The following is a 14,275-nucleotide window of genomic DNA, read 5'->3' as shown; positions in this document are numbered from 1 at the left end:
GACATTTTTTGTTGTAGATGTCTTTTGTAAGTCTAAAAGCTGTCTCCATCTTTTGACAACGAATTTCATTTCCAATTTTTTCTAGACCAGTCTCTGAGATTGTTTCACCTAAATATTTGAATTGCGAAACTCTTTTGATTTTTCCATACTTAGTTTCCAAAAGTTTGGGTGCCAGTTTGTTGCTAGTCATATACTGTGTTTTTTCAAATGAGATTTGGAGACCTACTCTTTCTGCTGTTTCTTTAAGAATTTCTATTTGTTTCTGAGCAATTTGGATGTCCTGCGTTAGAATAACCAAGTCGTCTGCAAAGGCCAAACAGTCTATTCGAATATTTGTTCGTCCTAATTTCACTGGTTGGTCAATTTTGAACTCCAATTTTCGTTCGCGCCACTCTTGTATTACTTTTTCTAGAACGCAGTTAAATAGCAACGGAGAGAGTCCATCACCTTGCCTCACACCTGTTTTTATTTCAAAGGGTTCTGAAATTTCTCCTCTGAACTTTACTTTTGATTTTGTACCAGTTAGCGTGTCTCTGATAATTGCCGTGGTTTTAGGATCCAGGCCTTGTTCTTTCACAATTTGGAAAAGAGATTCACGATCCACTGAGTCATAAGCCTTTCTAAAATCTACAAAGGTACAAACTAGTTTTTTATTGTAAATTTTTTGATGTCTGAGAATTAGTTTGAGGACTAAAATCTGTTCTGGGCAAGATCTATTTGGCCTGAAACCTGCTTGATATTCGCCAATTTTCCATTCAAGTTGTTGTTGTGCTCGGTTCAGAAGACATTGAGAGAGGATTTTGTATGTGACTGGAAGAAGAGAAATTCCTCTGTAATTATTAACATCAGTTTTGTCTCCCTTCTTATGAAGTGGGTGAATCAAGGCGGTTTTCCATTCATCAGGAATTTTTTCAGTTTGCCAAATGTTTTGCATGATTGAAGTAATTTCTTTAACGGTTTTTGGACCAGCTGCCTTTAAAAGTTCTGCAACAATTCCATCTTCACCAGATGCCTTGTTGTTTTTCAACCTATGAATTTCTTTAATGATTTCCTCTTCATTTGGTGCAAGTGAAACTGGATTGCATTGTTGGGGAATTTTTGGTGGAAATCTTTCTGTGGGCTCGGGGCAATTTAGAAGATTCTTAAAATATTTAGAAAGTTCTTTGCAATTTTCTTGGTTGTTAAGAGCCAACTGTCCATTTTCCTTCTTGAAGCAAAGATTCTGGGGTTGGTACCCCTTTATTTTGGTTTTAAAAGTTTTATAAAAATTTCTGGTATTGTATTTCTGAAAATCTTCTTCAATTTCTAAGAGTTGACTATTCTCATATTGTCTTTTTGTTTGTCTAATTAGATTTGAAGTGTCTTTTCTAGTTGTCAGGAATGTATCATATGTGTCTTCTGTCTTGTTGCTATTCCATGCTTTAAATGTCTCTTGTCTGGCTTTGATTGCATGGTCACAGTTTTCATTCCACCAAGCATGTTTCTTGTGTTTTCCTAAAGGAATTTGATCTTGAGCTGTTTTGATAATCTTGTGTTTGAGTTGTTCCCAATTTTGTGCACTTGTTTTGTCAAATTCGTCTGCTAATAATGATGGTTGGATTTTACTGGTGTCAAATTTGGGGATTAATGGTGTCCTTTTTTTGAAATTTTGGGGTTTTAGCTTTAGTTTCACACGGGTTAAGTAATGGTCTGAGTCAATATTGGCGCCTTTACGAACTTGAACATTTAAAATTTCTTTGTGACATGGATACGAGATTGCAATATGGTCAATTTGGAATTCACCTATGTCCGTGTTAGGTGATCGCCATGTCTTTTGTTTTGAAGGTTTTTTCTTAAAATGACTTGACATAATTTTGAGATTGAAATTTCTGCAAAATTCTACCAGCCTCTTTCCATTTTGATTGGTCCATTTATGTGCAGGGAATTCACCGACCGTTTTTCTAAATTTTCTCTCTTTCCCTAACTGTGCATTAAAATCACCCATTAAAATCTTTACATAATTTTGAGGAATTTTGGAGACTGTATTCTCTAACACTTCCCATGACTTATTTACTTCTTCTGGATTTGTTTTATTCTCCTGGTTGATAGGCATGTGTGCGTTAATTAAACAGCACATTTTATTTGCACATTTCATGGAAATTGTCATTAGTCTGTTGTTTACTGGATTTACTTCGATTACGGAGCCAAGAATGTCTTGCGAAATTGCGAATGCAACACCCAGATGCGGAGTGTTTTTAAGAATTCTTTTGTCTGTTTTACTTTTAAACAATCGGTAGTTTCCAAAATCCATGATATATCCTAGCATTCGAAACCTTATGTTTAATCCATCCAGTACCTCACAAAGAAAAGAGAATATAATATTTTCAGTTGTTAAAGCTTTTCTAAAACCAAACTGTACATTTGACAGCAAATTATGTTACATGGAATGATCAATTATGCTTACAAACTCAGCCTTTTCAATAACTTTAGCAAACAGTGATGGCATAGAAATAGGTTTAAAACTGTCTGCATTATCCCTTTCTCCCTTTTTATAAAGCAGCTTCACTACTGAGTGCTGTAATCGTTCAGAAAACTGACCATTCATACAGGGGAAAAAAAAAAAAAACAGATATGGCTAAGTACAGTAATTTAGTATTCTGCTAGATACTCCATCATATCCCTGAGACACAGTGACTTAATTACTGACTCAGTCTCCCACTTGTCAGCATCACTGAGTAGTATTTCTGACATCAGTCCCAGAAAGCCATTTTCCAAGAGAGTTACATGATTCCCTGTTCAAACCAAGTTTTCATTTAATTCACCAACTATGTCCAGAAAGTGATTGTTAAATACTGTACATACAACTGACTTATCAGTAACAGAAACATTTTTTACTATGTACTGACATTATATCCGTGACCTGGTGCTGCTGACCAGACACTTCCTTCATGACTAAACATATGGCTTTAATTTAACCTGGCAATGGACTACTGTAGCTCGATTGTGACTATATCTAACGTTTTGACATAATTCCCACTTTCTTCTACATGATATCCTTATCCAACTAGTCAACCACCCAGGCTACCTTTTACTGCTAATACTGTGCTTTGAACATTCTAATGGAAAGCAACTTTCAAAGAGCATAAAATATGTATTGAGCAAAGCATTATATTTGTCATCTATGTTATCAGCACTGCAAACATCCTTCTGCTCTTGTTCCTAAAAAAAGGTTTGAAAATCTTTCTATTGTCACTGGATTACCTTTCCTATGTAGTTTGTAATTATGTATAACATTTGTGTGAGTACATAAACCTTTTAGTGTTAATATTTGTGCATCATGGTCTGAAAGGCCATTCCCCCTTTTACTAACAGAATGCTGATCTAGTAATGAATAATTAATAAAAATATTGTCTATCGTTGTGTTACTGTTCCCCTGCTCCCTGCTTGGAAAAATATAGTCTGCATCAGATCATATGAATTTAGCAGATCCTCCAACTTCCTTTTTCATGCAGTCACATACAAAATTAATATTGAAGTCACCACAGACAGCTAATTCTTGGGACTTCCTACAAAGTGAACAATGACTCCGCTGCAGTTTGAGCAGAAATACTCTGTGTTAGGGGACCTATAAATAACTGTAATTAAAAGTTCAGTTTCACAAAATTCAACTGCCCCTCCGCAACATTCAGGCACCTGTTCAGTGCAGTGCTTTTCATTGTATTTTATTGTAAGTATGAATTGAAATTGCTATATTATGGATGAGAAAAGTTTCACTGACATTTATTATAATGTATTTCTTGTACTCGCCACACTTGGGGCCTGACACTGTATCAAAATGTGTAATGGTGAATAAATTAGTTTGCGACCAAGCATTTCCAAAACTATATTCTGTGCCAAAAATTCTGTTTACTTTTCCACTATTGTATGCCATTATCAGTTTTGCTACAGATTACTGTTTACTTTGCTTTACATGCAGGCAAAAGTATGACACCTACATTAATGAATGAGGTGTTGATGTTCAGTGTATTGTTGTCTACTAGTGATTTAACTATCAATCATACACTTTTGGTAGATGCTAATGAGTATGCAATTAATTGCTCCTTTTCCATGTTACCCATTCCTTCCACCAGCAAACAGTGCCCTTTACTGTAGTTACTGAAATTGGCAACTTTCCACACTTCCTGCACATATATCAAGTATGTGTTTCCTTTCTGCCTGTTTATAATTATTTTACTTTTATTTTCTTGTCAGTGGAGCCTGTGGCATGAACTAAGTCAGAATACAACATTTTATAAGAAGTAAATTCCAATAGGTGCAACATAATTTTTTATTTGCTTGTATTTTGAGATTTCAAGCTTGCTGTTTCAGCTTGTAATGTCATTTTCAAGTTCACCTGTGAGTGTTGTGAATAGTGAATCTTATTTGAGTCTTGCATATGATCAGTAACATCATTTTTATAAATTAAGTTTTTACTTAAGTTATGTGAAGTTCATGATCATAGGGCATTTTGCAATATGAAATTGTTTTGACATCTATGTATCATTTTCCATTGAATTGCTGCCGTTGCTGTTAAAATTTTGCATTAAAGAATTCTAAAATGTAGAAAATTCACATACAGTATATTTTAGTGAAATTTGCCTATATAACTTCTATTAAAAATGATAAAATATTCTTTTGTGTAGGTCCAACGTGCAAGAATGAGAACTAAAGGAATTGAAATGATGTATGAGCTGTTGAAAAGAGATTATTTAATTCCTTCTGTCAAGTATGCAATGCTAAATGGATGGTTAGGCCTTTCATATAACAAGAAACGTCCCAGGTACAAGTGCTTTGTTACACTCTTATTCATGAATTCTATGAAATGTAATGGTTTATACATTGGCAAGCAACATAACATTTTTGTTATAATTTTTCTAGGGATGAGCTTTCTCACTCCTTGCATAACATTCAACTTATTTCACCACACCAGAAAATGGAGATACTGCAGGCTCAGTCAAAAATAACATCATGGGCTGTGGCAGCTCTGCGTGAGCATGTTCTCCTTGCTGAGCAGCCGCGACGTACAAACAAATTCAAAGACAAGGGTACTTTAAATGAAGGTCTAAGTAACTGGCTTCGCAAAGTCCCCTGGGCTAGGTATGATATAAGTAATTTATATTTATTATATGTCTTTGTATTGCATCATTAAAATAAAAAAGTACACCCCAAAAAAGTTATCAGTTAACATCTGTAAAAAAGAAACAACAACACAAAGTACTAAAAGTAAGTACTGTGTGGCTCTGTTTCATTGAAATATTATGGCTTCCTATCAGTTTTCTATGAATGAAAAGTGAGTGGAAAGATGATTAATGGAACTGGATGATAAATGTTTCCTTATTTTTGAAAATACAGTTTTGCTTTTGAAATTTTGATGAAGGCTTCTCAAATAGGTGACCTTTTGTCACCAACCTGTAAAGATTGTATGTAGACACTTATTGGCTTCTACTGTATGCTCTGCCTGGCTGTATTGTTTATCTAGATTCTAAATTTATGGGGCCATCTACTTCTGATTCAGTTGGCTTTTCTCTTCCAGATGACATTTAACTGTATTTCAGATCTTTATAGTTTCCTGTACTGTTGTATACAGAATGCTTATTACACTTAAAATAGAATTCCATCTGTTTTAAATATATGTTTTTTCCTGTGCTGGTGTGTTAGTAATAAAATATTCATTAGTTTGAAATACAAAATTGTCGAGCTACTTAAATAATCCCAAAACATGAGTGTTCTTTTAACAACTTGACTTGTATGCAGTGCAAAGGAACAAAATAGGTACACTGTTAGTAAAATATTTTTCATCATTGTACAGACTCATTTGTAAAAGCAGTAAATACACATGTATAAACCTGAATTACATAAAGTAACCTGTGAATCATTTTTTTCCCGGGTGATATGTGTAAATATTGTAAGGACGGTAACACAAACTCGTGAAAAATGCAGAACTACACAGTCAATAGAATATTTACATTAAGACTGTTTAATTATAGAGATAACTGATTGAAAGGAGAATCTCTTAAAGAAATGTAAAAAATATGCAAAGAGACACATGGGTTGGCCAGTACTTACCTTAGCTCAGTACAGACAATATTTACACAAAACTGGTGCAAATAAATAAAACCTATCTTGTGGGCAGTTCATTTGTGCACATTCATGCCAGTTTAGTGGTTGTCATACCAATGTAGAAGGCCATGCAGTAAACACATGTCAGCTGATAAGTGATGTGTTGTTTCACGTGTGGCCCTACCATGTGTGGTATATGTTTTGGCAGTGGTGGGGCTGGAGTTGGTGGTTAGGGGGGGCAGGTTTTGCGGTGGGATGAATTATAGGGGCAAGAACCTTTAGGTAGAGAAGGTGGCTTGAGAATACCATAGGGTTTGACAAGAATGTCCCGGAGATTAGGAGGATGACGAAAGGCAGCTCTGCAAAGTGTGTGGAGATTGTGGAGAGATGATCTCATTTCAGGACTCGACTTGAGGAAGTCATAGCCCTGTCAGCGTAATCTGTTGAGACATTCAAGGCCAGGATGGTATTGACTGACAAGGCGGATGCTTCTGTGTGACCTGAGGTAGGAACATTGTTTCCAGAATGGGGGAACTACAGATACATTAGCTGTAGGGAAATGTACATTTGCTATGGAAGGGATGGCATCTATCAAAATGGGGATACTATTGTTTGTTTGTTTGTGGGTCTGCTATGGACAGAGGTTTGGGTGTGAGGCTCAATGAAGTGACAGTCAACATCCAACAAGGTGGCTTGGGTTCTGGGGAAGGATCATCTGAAATTCAGGTTAGAAAAGGAGTTGAGCTTTTGAAGGAAGCCAAGGAGTTGTTCTTCAACATGGGTCCAGACCAAAAAGAAGTCACCAATAAACCTATAACAAGCTAGGGGATGCAGCTGCTGGGTCCTGAGGAATGCCTCTTCCATCCAGCCCACGAAAAGATTGGTGTAGGATGGGGCCATCCTTCTTCCCATAGCTCTCCCCCTGATTTGTTTGTAGGTCTGGCCCTCAAAAGTGAGATAATTATGGATGAAGGCGAAGTTAGCAAGTGTGATAAGGAATGAGGTTTTGGGTGACTTTCAGGTGGGTGTTGGGAGAGATAGCACTCTAGAGCAGAGAGACTGTGAGTATGTGGGATATTTGTGTAGGGAGACATAGCACCTAGGAAGGTTTCAGGTGGGAGAGGGATGGTGATGGAGTCGAGGCATTCCAGGAAGTAGTTTATGTCTTCGATGTAGGGTGGGAGATTTTGGGTGATAGATTGGAAGTCTGGTCTACCAGAAAAAATGTGTGAAGTCTTATGGGACTTAACTGCTAAGGTCATCAGTTGGTCTACCAGAGCTGAGAGGCATTCTGTTGTGGCTTTTAAGCCTCCTGCAATGAGGCGGGCAGAATGGTTCTCTTTGTGGATGTTGGTTAACAGGTAGAAGGTAGGGGCACATGGCTCAAGTGGAGAGAGTAGATCTACGGAAACAGTTGTGAGATCTTATGAGGGACCTAAGGTTTTTAGGATTTTCTGTGGGTCAGTCTGTATGGAGGAAATGGGGTAATGCAGAATGGCTTTATGGGCTGAGGTGTCTGAGAGTTGACAAACCCCCTCTTCCACATATTCCCCTCTGTCAAGCACCACAGTTGTTGAGCATTTATTCACTGGGAGGGCGATAACAGAGTGATCTGCTCTTAGTTCCCAAATGACACAGGATTTAGCTGGACTGATCGTGGATGTTGTTGGGGTGCTCTTCAAGGAAGACTGGGAACTGATACTGGGTTTGAGGAAATCCTGGAATGCTTGCAAGGGATGATTTTGTGGAGAGGAGGAGGGTCCCTTTGGGAAAGCTGTTGGAATTGTTCCAGGGAGGGTGCAACGCTAGCTCTGTTTCTTGAGGATTCTCACTGTGTGGTGAAGTGACATTTCCTGTTGAGGTTTCCAGTGAAAGAGAGGAGGTATTTTACTAGGGCAGTGTGGTTGAATTTAAGTATGGGACTAAAGGTTTAACCTTTTTTATAGGACAGGTTTATCAGGGACAAAGAGGGACCTGGATGAGAAGTTTAGGACTTTATTAGGATTGTGTTGTGTGGTGGTTGAACATGATTATAGTTGTGATTGGAAGGTTAAAGGTTAAATAAGGAGGCTAGGCTGAGTTTGTTGGATGTGGGGGGGGGGGGGTGTCTGTTGTGGTTGGTGGTCGTGGGAGATGGTGAAAGGAGCACCACTTTTGAAGTGTTAGGCCAACATGGTGGATGTTTTTTCATGTGGTGTGTGACATTAAGCTCAAGTCTATAGCTGACATCTAGCATTATGATCCTGAGTGTGATAACTGAGCCAGGGTCTGAAACGTGGAGGATTTTGAAAAGCTGTTGGGGATAGTGGTTACACAAAGCAATGTATAGTTCAAGGATAAGGTGAATAAGACCACATGATTGAAGATTTTGGAATTTAAGGGAAGACTGGTGAAAAGAAGTGTTGAACCTAGAAATTGGAACTTTTAAAGTGAATCCTTTGGTGGTAATTCCAAAGGTCAATCAGGGTTGGAGGAAAAGGATGTGGGGGTACAGTTTGGTTGTGGTGAAAAATGCTCTCAGAAGGAATTTAAGTACTGTTGGGCAGGAGTAGGGTGTATAAAGGATAAATGATATGTAGATAATGAAGGTCTGGCAGACACAGATACATATGGGATTCAGAGAAAACAATAAATTGATATTATAATTATACATTACTGAAGAAAGAACACTAAATACAGAGAAAAGAGTGCCCAGAATGGAAGAAAGATAGCCAGGGAGCATAAAAAGATCACCAGCAGCACAGGAGGTATCATCAGTGGTTCAAAAATGACAGAAAAAAGTGGTAAGCAAAAGGAAATGAAACTAAAATTGCTATAGGATTAAAGCCAGACAGAGATTGCTAAGCAATGAAGTTGAAATGATTGTTAAACAGTCATTCAGCAAAGGAACAAAATCTGTTAAACTATGAAAAGTGATCGTTAAATAAAGGAAATGACTATTAAACAAAGAGAAATGGACAGTGTATAGAGAAAGATCAGGGTTACAACATTCTCTAGTTGAGCCCTGAAATGAGATTACCTCTTCACAGTATCCTCCCCATACCTCCCAGAATGGCCTTTCATCATCCTCCTAACCTCCATAATATCCTTATCAAAACCTACGACACTCCCTAGCCACCATCCCTACCTAAAGGTTCTTACAGCTGTAATCGAGCCCACTACAAAACCTGTCCCCATGCATCTCCCAGTAACTAGCTACTCTAACCCTACCACTGGCTATTCAAATACCATTAAAGGCTGGCTACAAGTGAAACAACACATCACTTATCAGCTGACATATGTTCACTGCACTGCTTTCTACTTCAGTGTGACAACCACTGAATTGGTGGAGTGCATGAATGAGCATAGACAAACTGTACACCTAGGGGATGCCAAATAGCCAGTGGTGTTGCATGCTCTCCTGCATAACTCTAGTAACCTAGGTGACTGCTACACCACACGAGCCATTTGTTCCTCCCACTCAACACCAGTCCCTTGGACTTACAGTCCAACACATTCCTTTGTTACCCCACAATTCAAGTTGTGAGTCACCTGCATCCACTTTCCCTTCTTTCCCCTCCCTTCTCTCTTCTCCCTGATGAAGGAACAAGTCTCTGAGAGATATGCTTTATTTATTTTCATTGGTTTTGTATGACTATTGGTTCCACTGAATTAATGCATACACTGGTCAGCCCATCTGTCTCTCAGTAAAATTATAGGCATATTCCCTGGCCTTTACTCCCAAAGTGTTCTATGTTGATATAAACCAAATGATTAAGACTTGCTTGTTCGGTTATATATAATTGAGACCGTATTTATTGAGGTATGTTGAGCTGGGAGCTGGTGAATGACACCACTGTCCTGCTACCCTAAACTCTGGCCATGGTTCTGTGACCACATTTTGATGTGATGGTGGAATGTTGTGTGGCACAGAGAAATTAGACCTTGGCTTAACTGACCAGATTGTGGGGATGGTACAAACCTCTATAAACAACCCCAGCCTCAAAGTGTAGGCTCAACAGCCATCCACCCCATTGACTCAATGGGGTGGATGGCTGTTGAGCCGAAAGTCATTATTGTGAACCCTCTGAGGTACTGACTGTACCTAAATTTTGTTAGACTTAGTTAGATATGTGGGGCTCTGTCCAAACTGACATGTATTCTCGTTGAATCTTGTTGAACTGTGAAGGCAGTAGCTCTTGATTATTTGGGATGGCTGGTTGAGAGTACAAACACCCTCACAACATAGAGGGATTGACAGAAAGGTTCTCCAGAGAATGGCATATTTAGACTGTCCTTAAATGTCACTAATAACGACACACAGTGCTGGGATATTTCTGTAGTATTAGAGAGAGAGAAGATGGATCATATGGAGATGAGTCTGGCTTCCTTAACCATAAATAGTTGGCAAATATTGCGGCTAGTTTTAAGTCCATCAGACAGCCAGGAAGAAGAGGAGGAGGAGGAGGAGGAGTCATGGAAGAAAATAACATAATGATGAAAGTCACTTGTTTCTGTTTTAAAGAAAAAGGAGAGGAACATTCATTGAGGGGTCATTTTTCACATGTGTCATGATAACCGCAAACTTAAAGGCAGACAGTAGCTACAGGAAGTGCTATAATTACAAAATTCACTCTGTGCTTCCTGCATCTTTTGCTGCATAATTCTGTTGATGCTGCAGCATTTGAAGACCTGGTCTCTCAATATTCCTAGTAATTTCTCTGGGGACCTATCTACATCTGTCACTGTAGTTGAATGATAAAGAGATTTCTTCTGTACAGTGATATCTAAAATTTTAGAAAGCATTCTGTAATTGGAGCACAGCAATCACTACAAAATTCCAAAAATCAAATAAAAATTGATCTTATTTTCAGACTTTTTATTTGTTAGCAGCTGGTTTTGGCCCTTTCCTCAGACCATCTTCAGGCTTTTCACTCCCATTATGGCTGCTGGTGGTGGCAGACGGAGAGAGAACTGTGGAAGTACAGTTGTCACTGTAGTTGCTAACAAATAAAAAATCTGAAAACATGTTCGAGACTGTTTTTATTTGATTTTTTGCAACAATAATGTTTGCTGAACACAGTGAAAGCAGTAATGTCCACTACCACAGCAGCAGGATAGTTCTCATTTAATTATCTGTTGCTTAGTTCTCCTACTTTAGCCACATGCAGTACTGTAACAGGAGGCTGATGACTGATATTCAAGTTAGCACTTAGTCATTTGCGTCAGTTTGCCAAGCACAAAGAAAGCTTGTAATTTTGATGCTTTCAAGAGCCAACTGGACGCCACGCAGCCAACTCACTGTAACTGGAAAAAAAATTATATATATATATATATATATATATATATATATATATATATATATATATATATATATACACACACATTAAAAAAAAAAAAAAATCATGTTGAGGACACAGAGGATGGCATGACTCGGGTAATTTTTGAGGCTGCTGAAGCATCTGTGCCGTAACCGACAGTTGCTTATTTACATGTTCTTAGTCCCATGATTGAATCGTGTGTGCCACTTGATGATTGGGGATAGACAAGCAGCTCTACATGGATTCACACATAGTACATCACACACGAACTTTTCAGTCTTTCAGGCACCAAGAGCAAGGCCAGAATGAAGTAGAGTAGAAAGTAATCAGAGCAAGAATTCTTGAAATTCATCAAACATTTCATGCCAAGTATGGCAGTCAGTGAGTAGAATTAATTTTACTGGCAGGGTATACTCCACAGTGACCATTCTCCCCACCCCACTTAGCCATCCAGAAGGTTACAAATCACCTCTACAGACTAAAATTTATTGTATGCCTCGAACTTGCATACCCTCAACATTTAGAGCTGACAGAGAAGTACCATCTAAGTTCCAGTTTGGCAAATGTAGGAGCATACAACTGCCACTTTGCTTTGGGTGAATTTGAAAATGATTTGCCTGTAGCCCATGTCAGAGCTCCAGATTATGACGAATATCTGTATGTAATGTTGAAGAAACAGACTGTCATACCTGAAAATATTGGTTCCCATCAACTGCTTCGGGAATAGATATGACCAACTGCTGCTTTGTATTAGTCCTTGAATTTAAAAAGCTAATAAACCATTTCATGTAGGGATTCAGGAAATTTAGTTTTAACAATTGAAAATGTAACCCAATTGGAGACCATGATACATAGAGTCTTTATGAACAAGTACTATCTAAATGTATTCTTAAGGTTGTGATACGATATGGCTATATGACATCCTGTGACAACTAAGTGACCAGGGGTTTCTTAGTTACCTTCGTGTCCCTCTCCCAACTCTTTCTCATCATCTATTCTTGTATGCACATGTGTGTGTGTGTGTGTGTGTGTGTGTGTGTGTGTGTGTGTGTAACATGTTGTGTCACCTTGTCTGTATTCTCATATACTGTTTTTTGTTAATATCAACGCATCAGTTGTCAGTAAACTTAAAATTTAACTGGTCAGCAACCAAAAAGCTTATTCGAACACAATAGTGTTAATTTTGCATCATCCTAGTGAGCATTATATGGTCTTTCCTTCATATAACTTTATTACTCGTTCACCCAACATTTCATGATCAGAACTTTGTGTTTGACTTGGAATTATAACCACAGAGCAGTTAAGTGTTTATCATATTCACAAAGCATTACCAATGGAAAAATATTCTTGGACCAACAAGGAACATACTCAACCTTTCACTTGTATTGCAGTATCTTGAATGAAGTCATTTTCTAATACTTGATCCAATGAAGAATCAAGTCACACTTATTATACTGTGAACTAATTATTTTAACAAAACTGGTTACTATTTATTGTGGAAGAATAGGGGGGTTGGGATGGGAATATTCTGTCAGTGGCATGTGTAATTGTATTAATACTGACAAATATGATGATTTAAGAGAGTAGTACATGTAAGTAAAAGTTAAACAGAAGATCGAAACATGGAATAATGTTGTATTTATGTGTTTTACTTTCATTTTTACAGGTTTTTGCTCACTGTTCTGGGTGTTCTAACTGGAAACCACCAAGGAAATGAAGTTAGTTTAATTATTAATTCAGGGGTTCTGGCACTTCTTCAGGCATTGCTGCGGCAGATAGGTAAGGCAGAATGAAATTGTTTACTCTTACGTTTACTGTTTTGCATTTCTGCCTTTTGTTTGAAGTAAGTTTACTTAGACACATTGAAGATTTATGACCATTGTTCTCCAACTGGTGCTGCCAGAAGGCAGTTACCGAAGTACTTCATGTGCAAGGAAGCAATGTCTGTGTATTATATATTTGATAAGTTTTCTGCCGCCCTATTAATCATTATTTGAAGAATTTTCAGACATGAATCATATGAAGAACACTACCTCATATGAATCATATGAAGAACAGTACCTCATGCAAATGACCTGATCTTGTGTTAACAAAGAGGTCCGTAAAACCAATATTAAAATCAAAGAAATATGCTCCATTTACAAAAAATACAATGTAATGGAAGTAAACTGGAGAAAAATTTGCTCACCGAATGTAATGAAATCTATATCACCATGAAAAAAAATTGTGTGTCTGGAGCTCAACAAAATTGTAAATGAAATGTGTGAACACAGTAGTCTTGTGTTACAAGACCATCTTTGTGCGTGCTTTTATACTTCCTTGTTTAGAGAAAACAGCATTACAGAGGAAAAGGGGGAGGGGTAGAAACCACATTAAGAGAGACCTACAGCAGACTAATCCCGATAATTGTGCTGCTCTAGATCACACAGTGAAAATAAAATAAAATAAAATTAAAAAAAAACATGTGACAACCAGTGAAATGAAAATACCTTTCTCCAGCAATAATGATATTCTCCTTCTTCATATAAAAGGACACTCACATAGAGGTAAACCCAATGAACTACCAGCATTGGCATGGCAGTTTTTTGCATCTCAATGAACACTGGGCAAAATATTCTGAAATACTTTTATGTGTTCCTCTTGGGTACTCTTGTTGCGCTCAGTCTTCTTTAAGAGCAACCTCGATTTTCGTTAGTCAGTCATAGACTTTAGCTGAATAGACCTTGAAGGCATAGATGAAGTAACTGGTATTGCGGTAAGGTACACACAAAATTGTTACTTTCTAAGTTTATCAAACTTGAAGCTCTAATGAGGTAATATTTATAGCGAAAATCAATACATTAACATTGCAGTTGTCCAAATATAAACAGCATGCAATTATAATTGTAGGTCATATT

At 37.6% G+C, this 14,275-nt stretch overlaps 1 protein-coding gene across 1 annotated transcript in view; it reads left to right on the top strand.

The window, feature by feature from the left end:
- The window catches only part of LOC124723043 (E3 ubiquitin-protein ligase HERC2), an 819,840-nt gene that overhangs the window by 319,721 nt on the left and 485,844 nt on the right, over positions 1-14,275 (top strand). Inside the window, exons 32-34 of the mRNA XM_047248222.1 lie at positions 4,662-4,798; positions 4,897-5,115; positions 13,045-13,157. Coding sequence (XP_047104178.1) covers positions 4,662-4,798; positions 4,897-5,115; positions 13,045-13,157 — 469 coding nt within the window. The remainder of the gene's footprint in view (positions 1-4,661; positions 4,799-4,896; positions 5,116-13,044; positions 13,158-14,275) is intronic.

The sequence above is a fragment of the Schistocerca piceifrons genome, chromosome X (assembly GCF_021461385.2).
Source record: "Schistocerca piceifrons isolate TAMUIC-IGC-003096 chromosome X, iqSchPice1.1, whole genome shotgun sequence".
NCBI classification, from domain to species: domain Eukaryota; kingdom Metazoa; phylum Arthropoda; class Insecta; order Orthoptera; family Acrididae; genus Schistocerca; species Schistocerca piceifrons.
The sequence above is the reverse complement of the archived record's forward strand: the minus strand, read 5'-3'. Positions and strand labels throughout refer to the sequence as shown.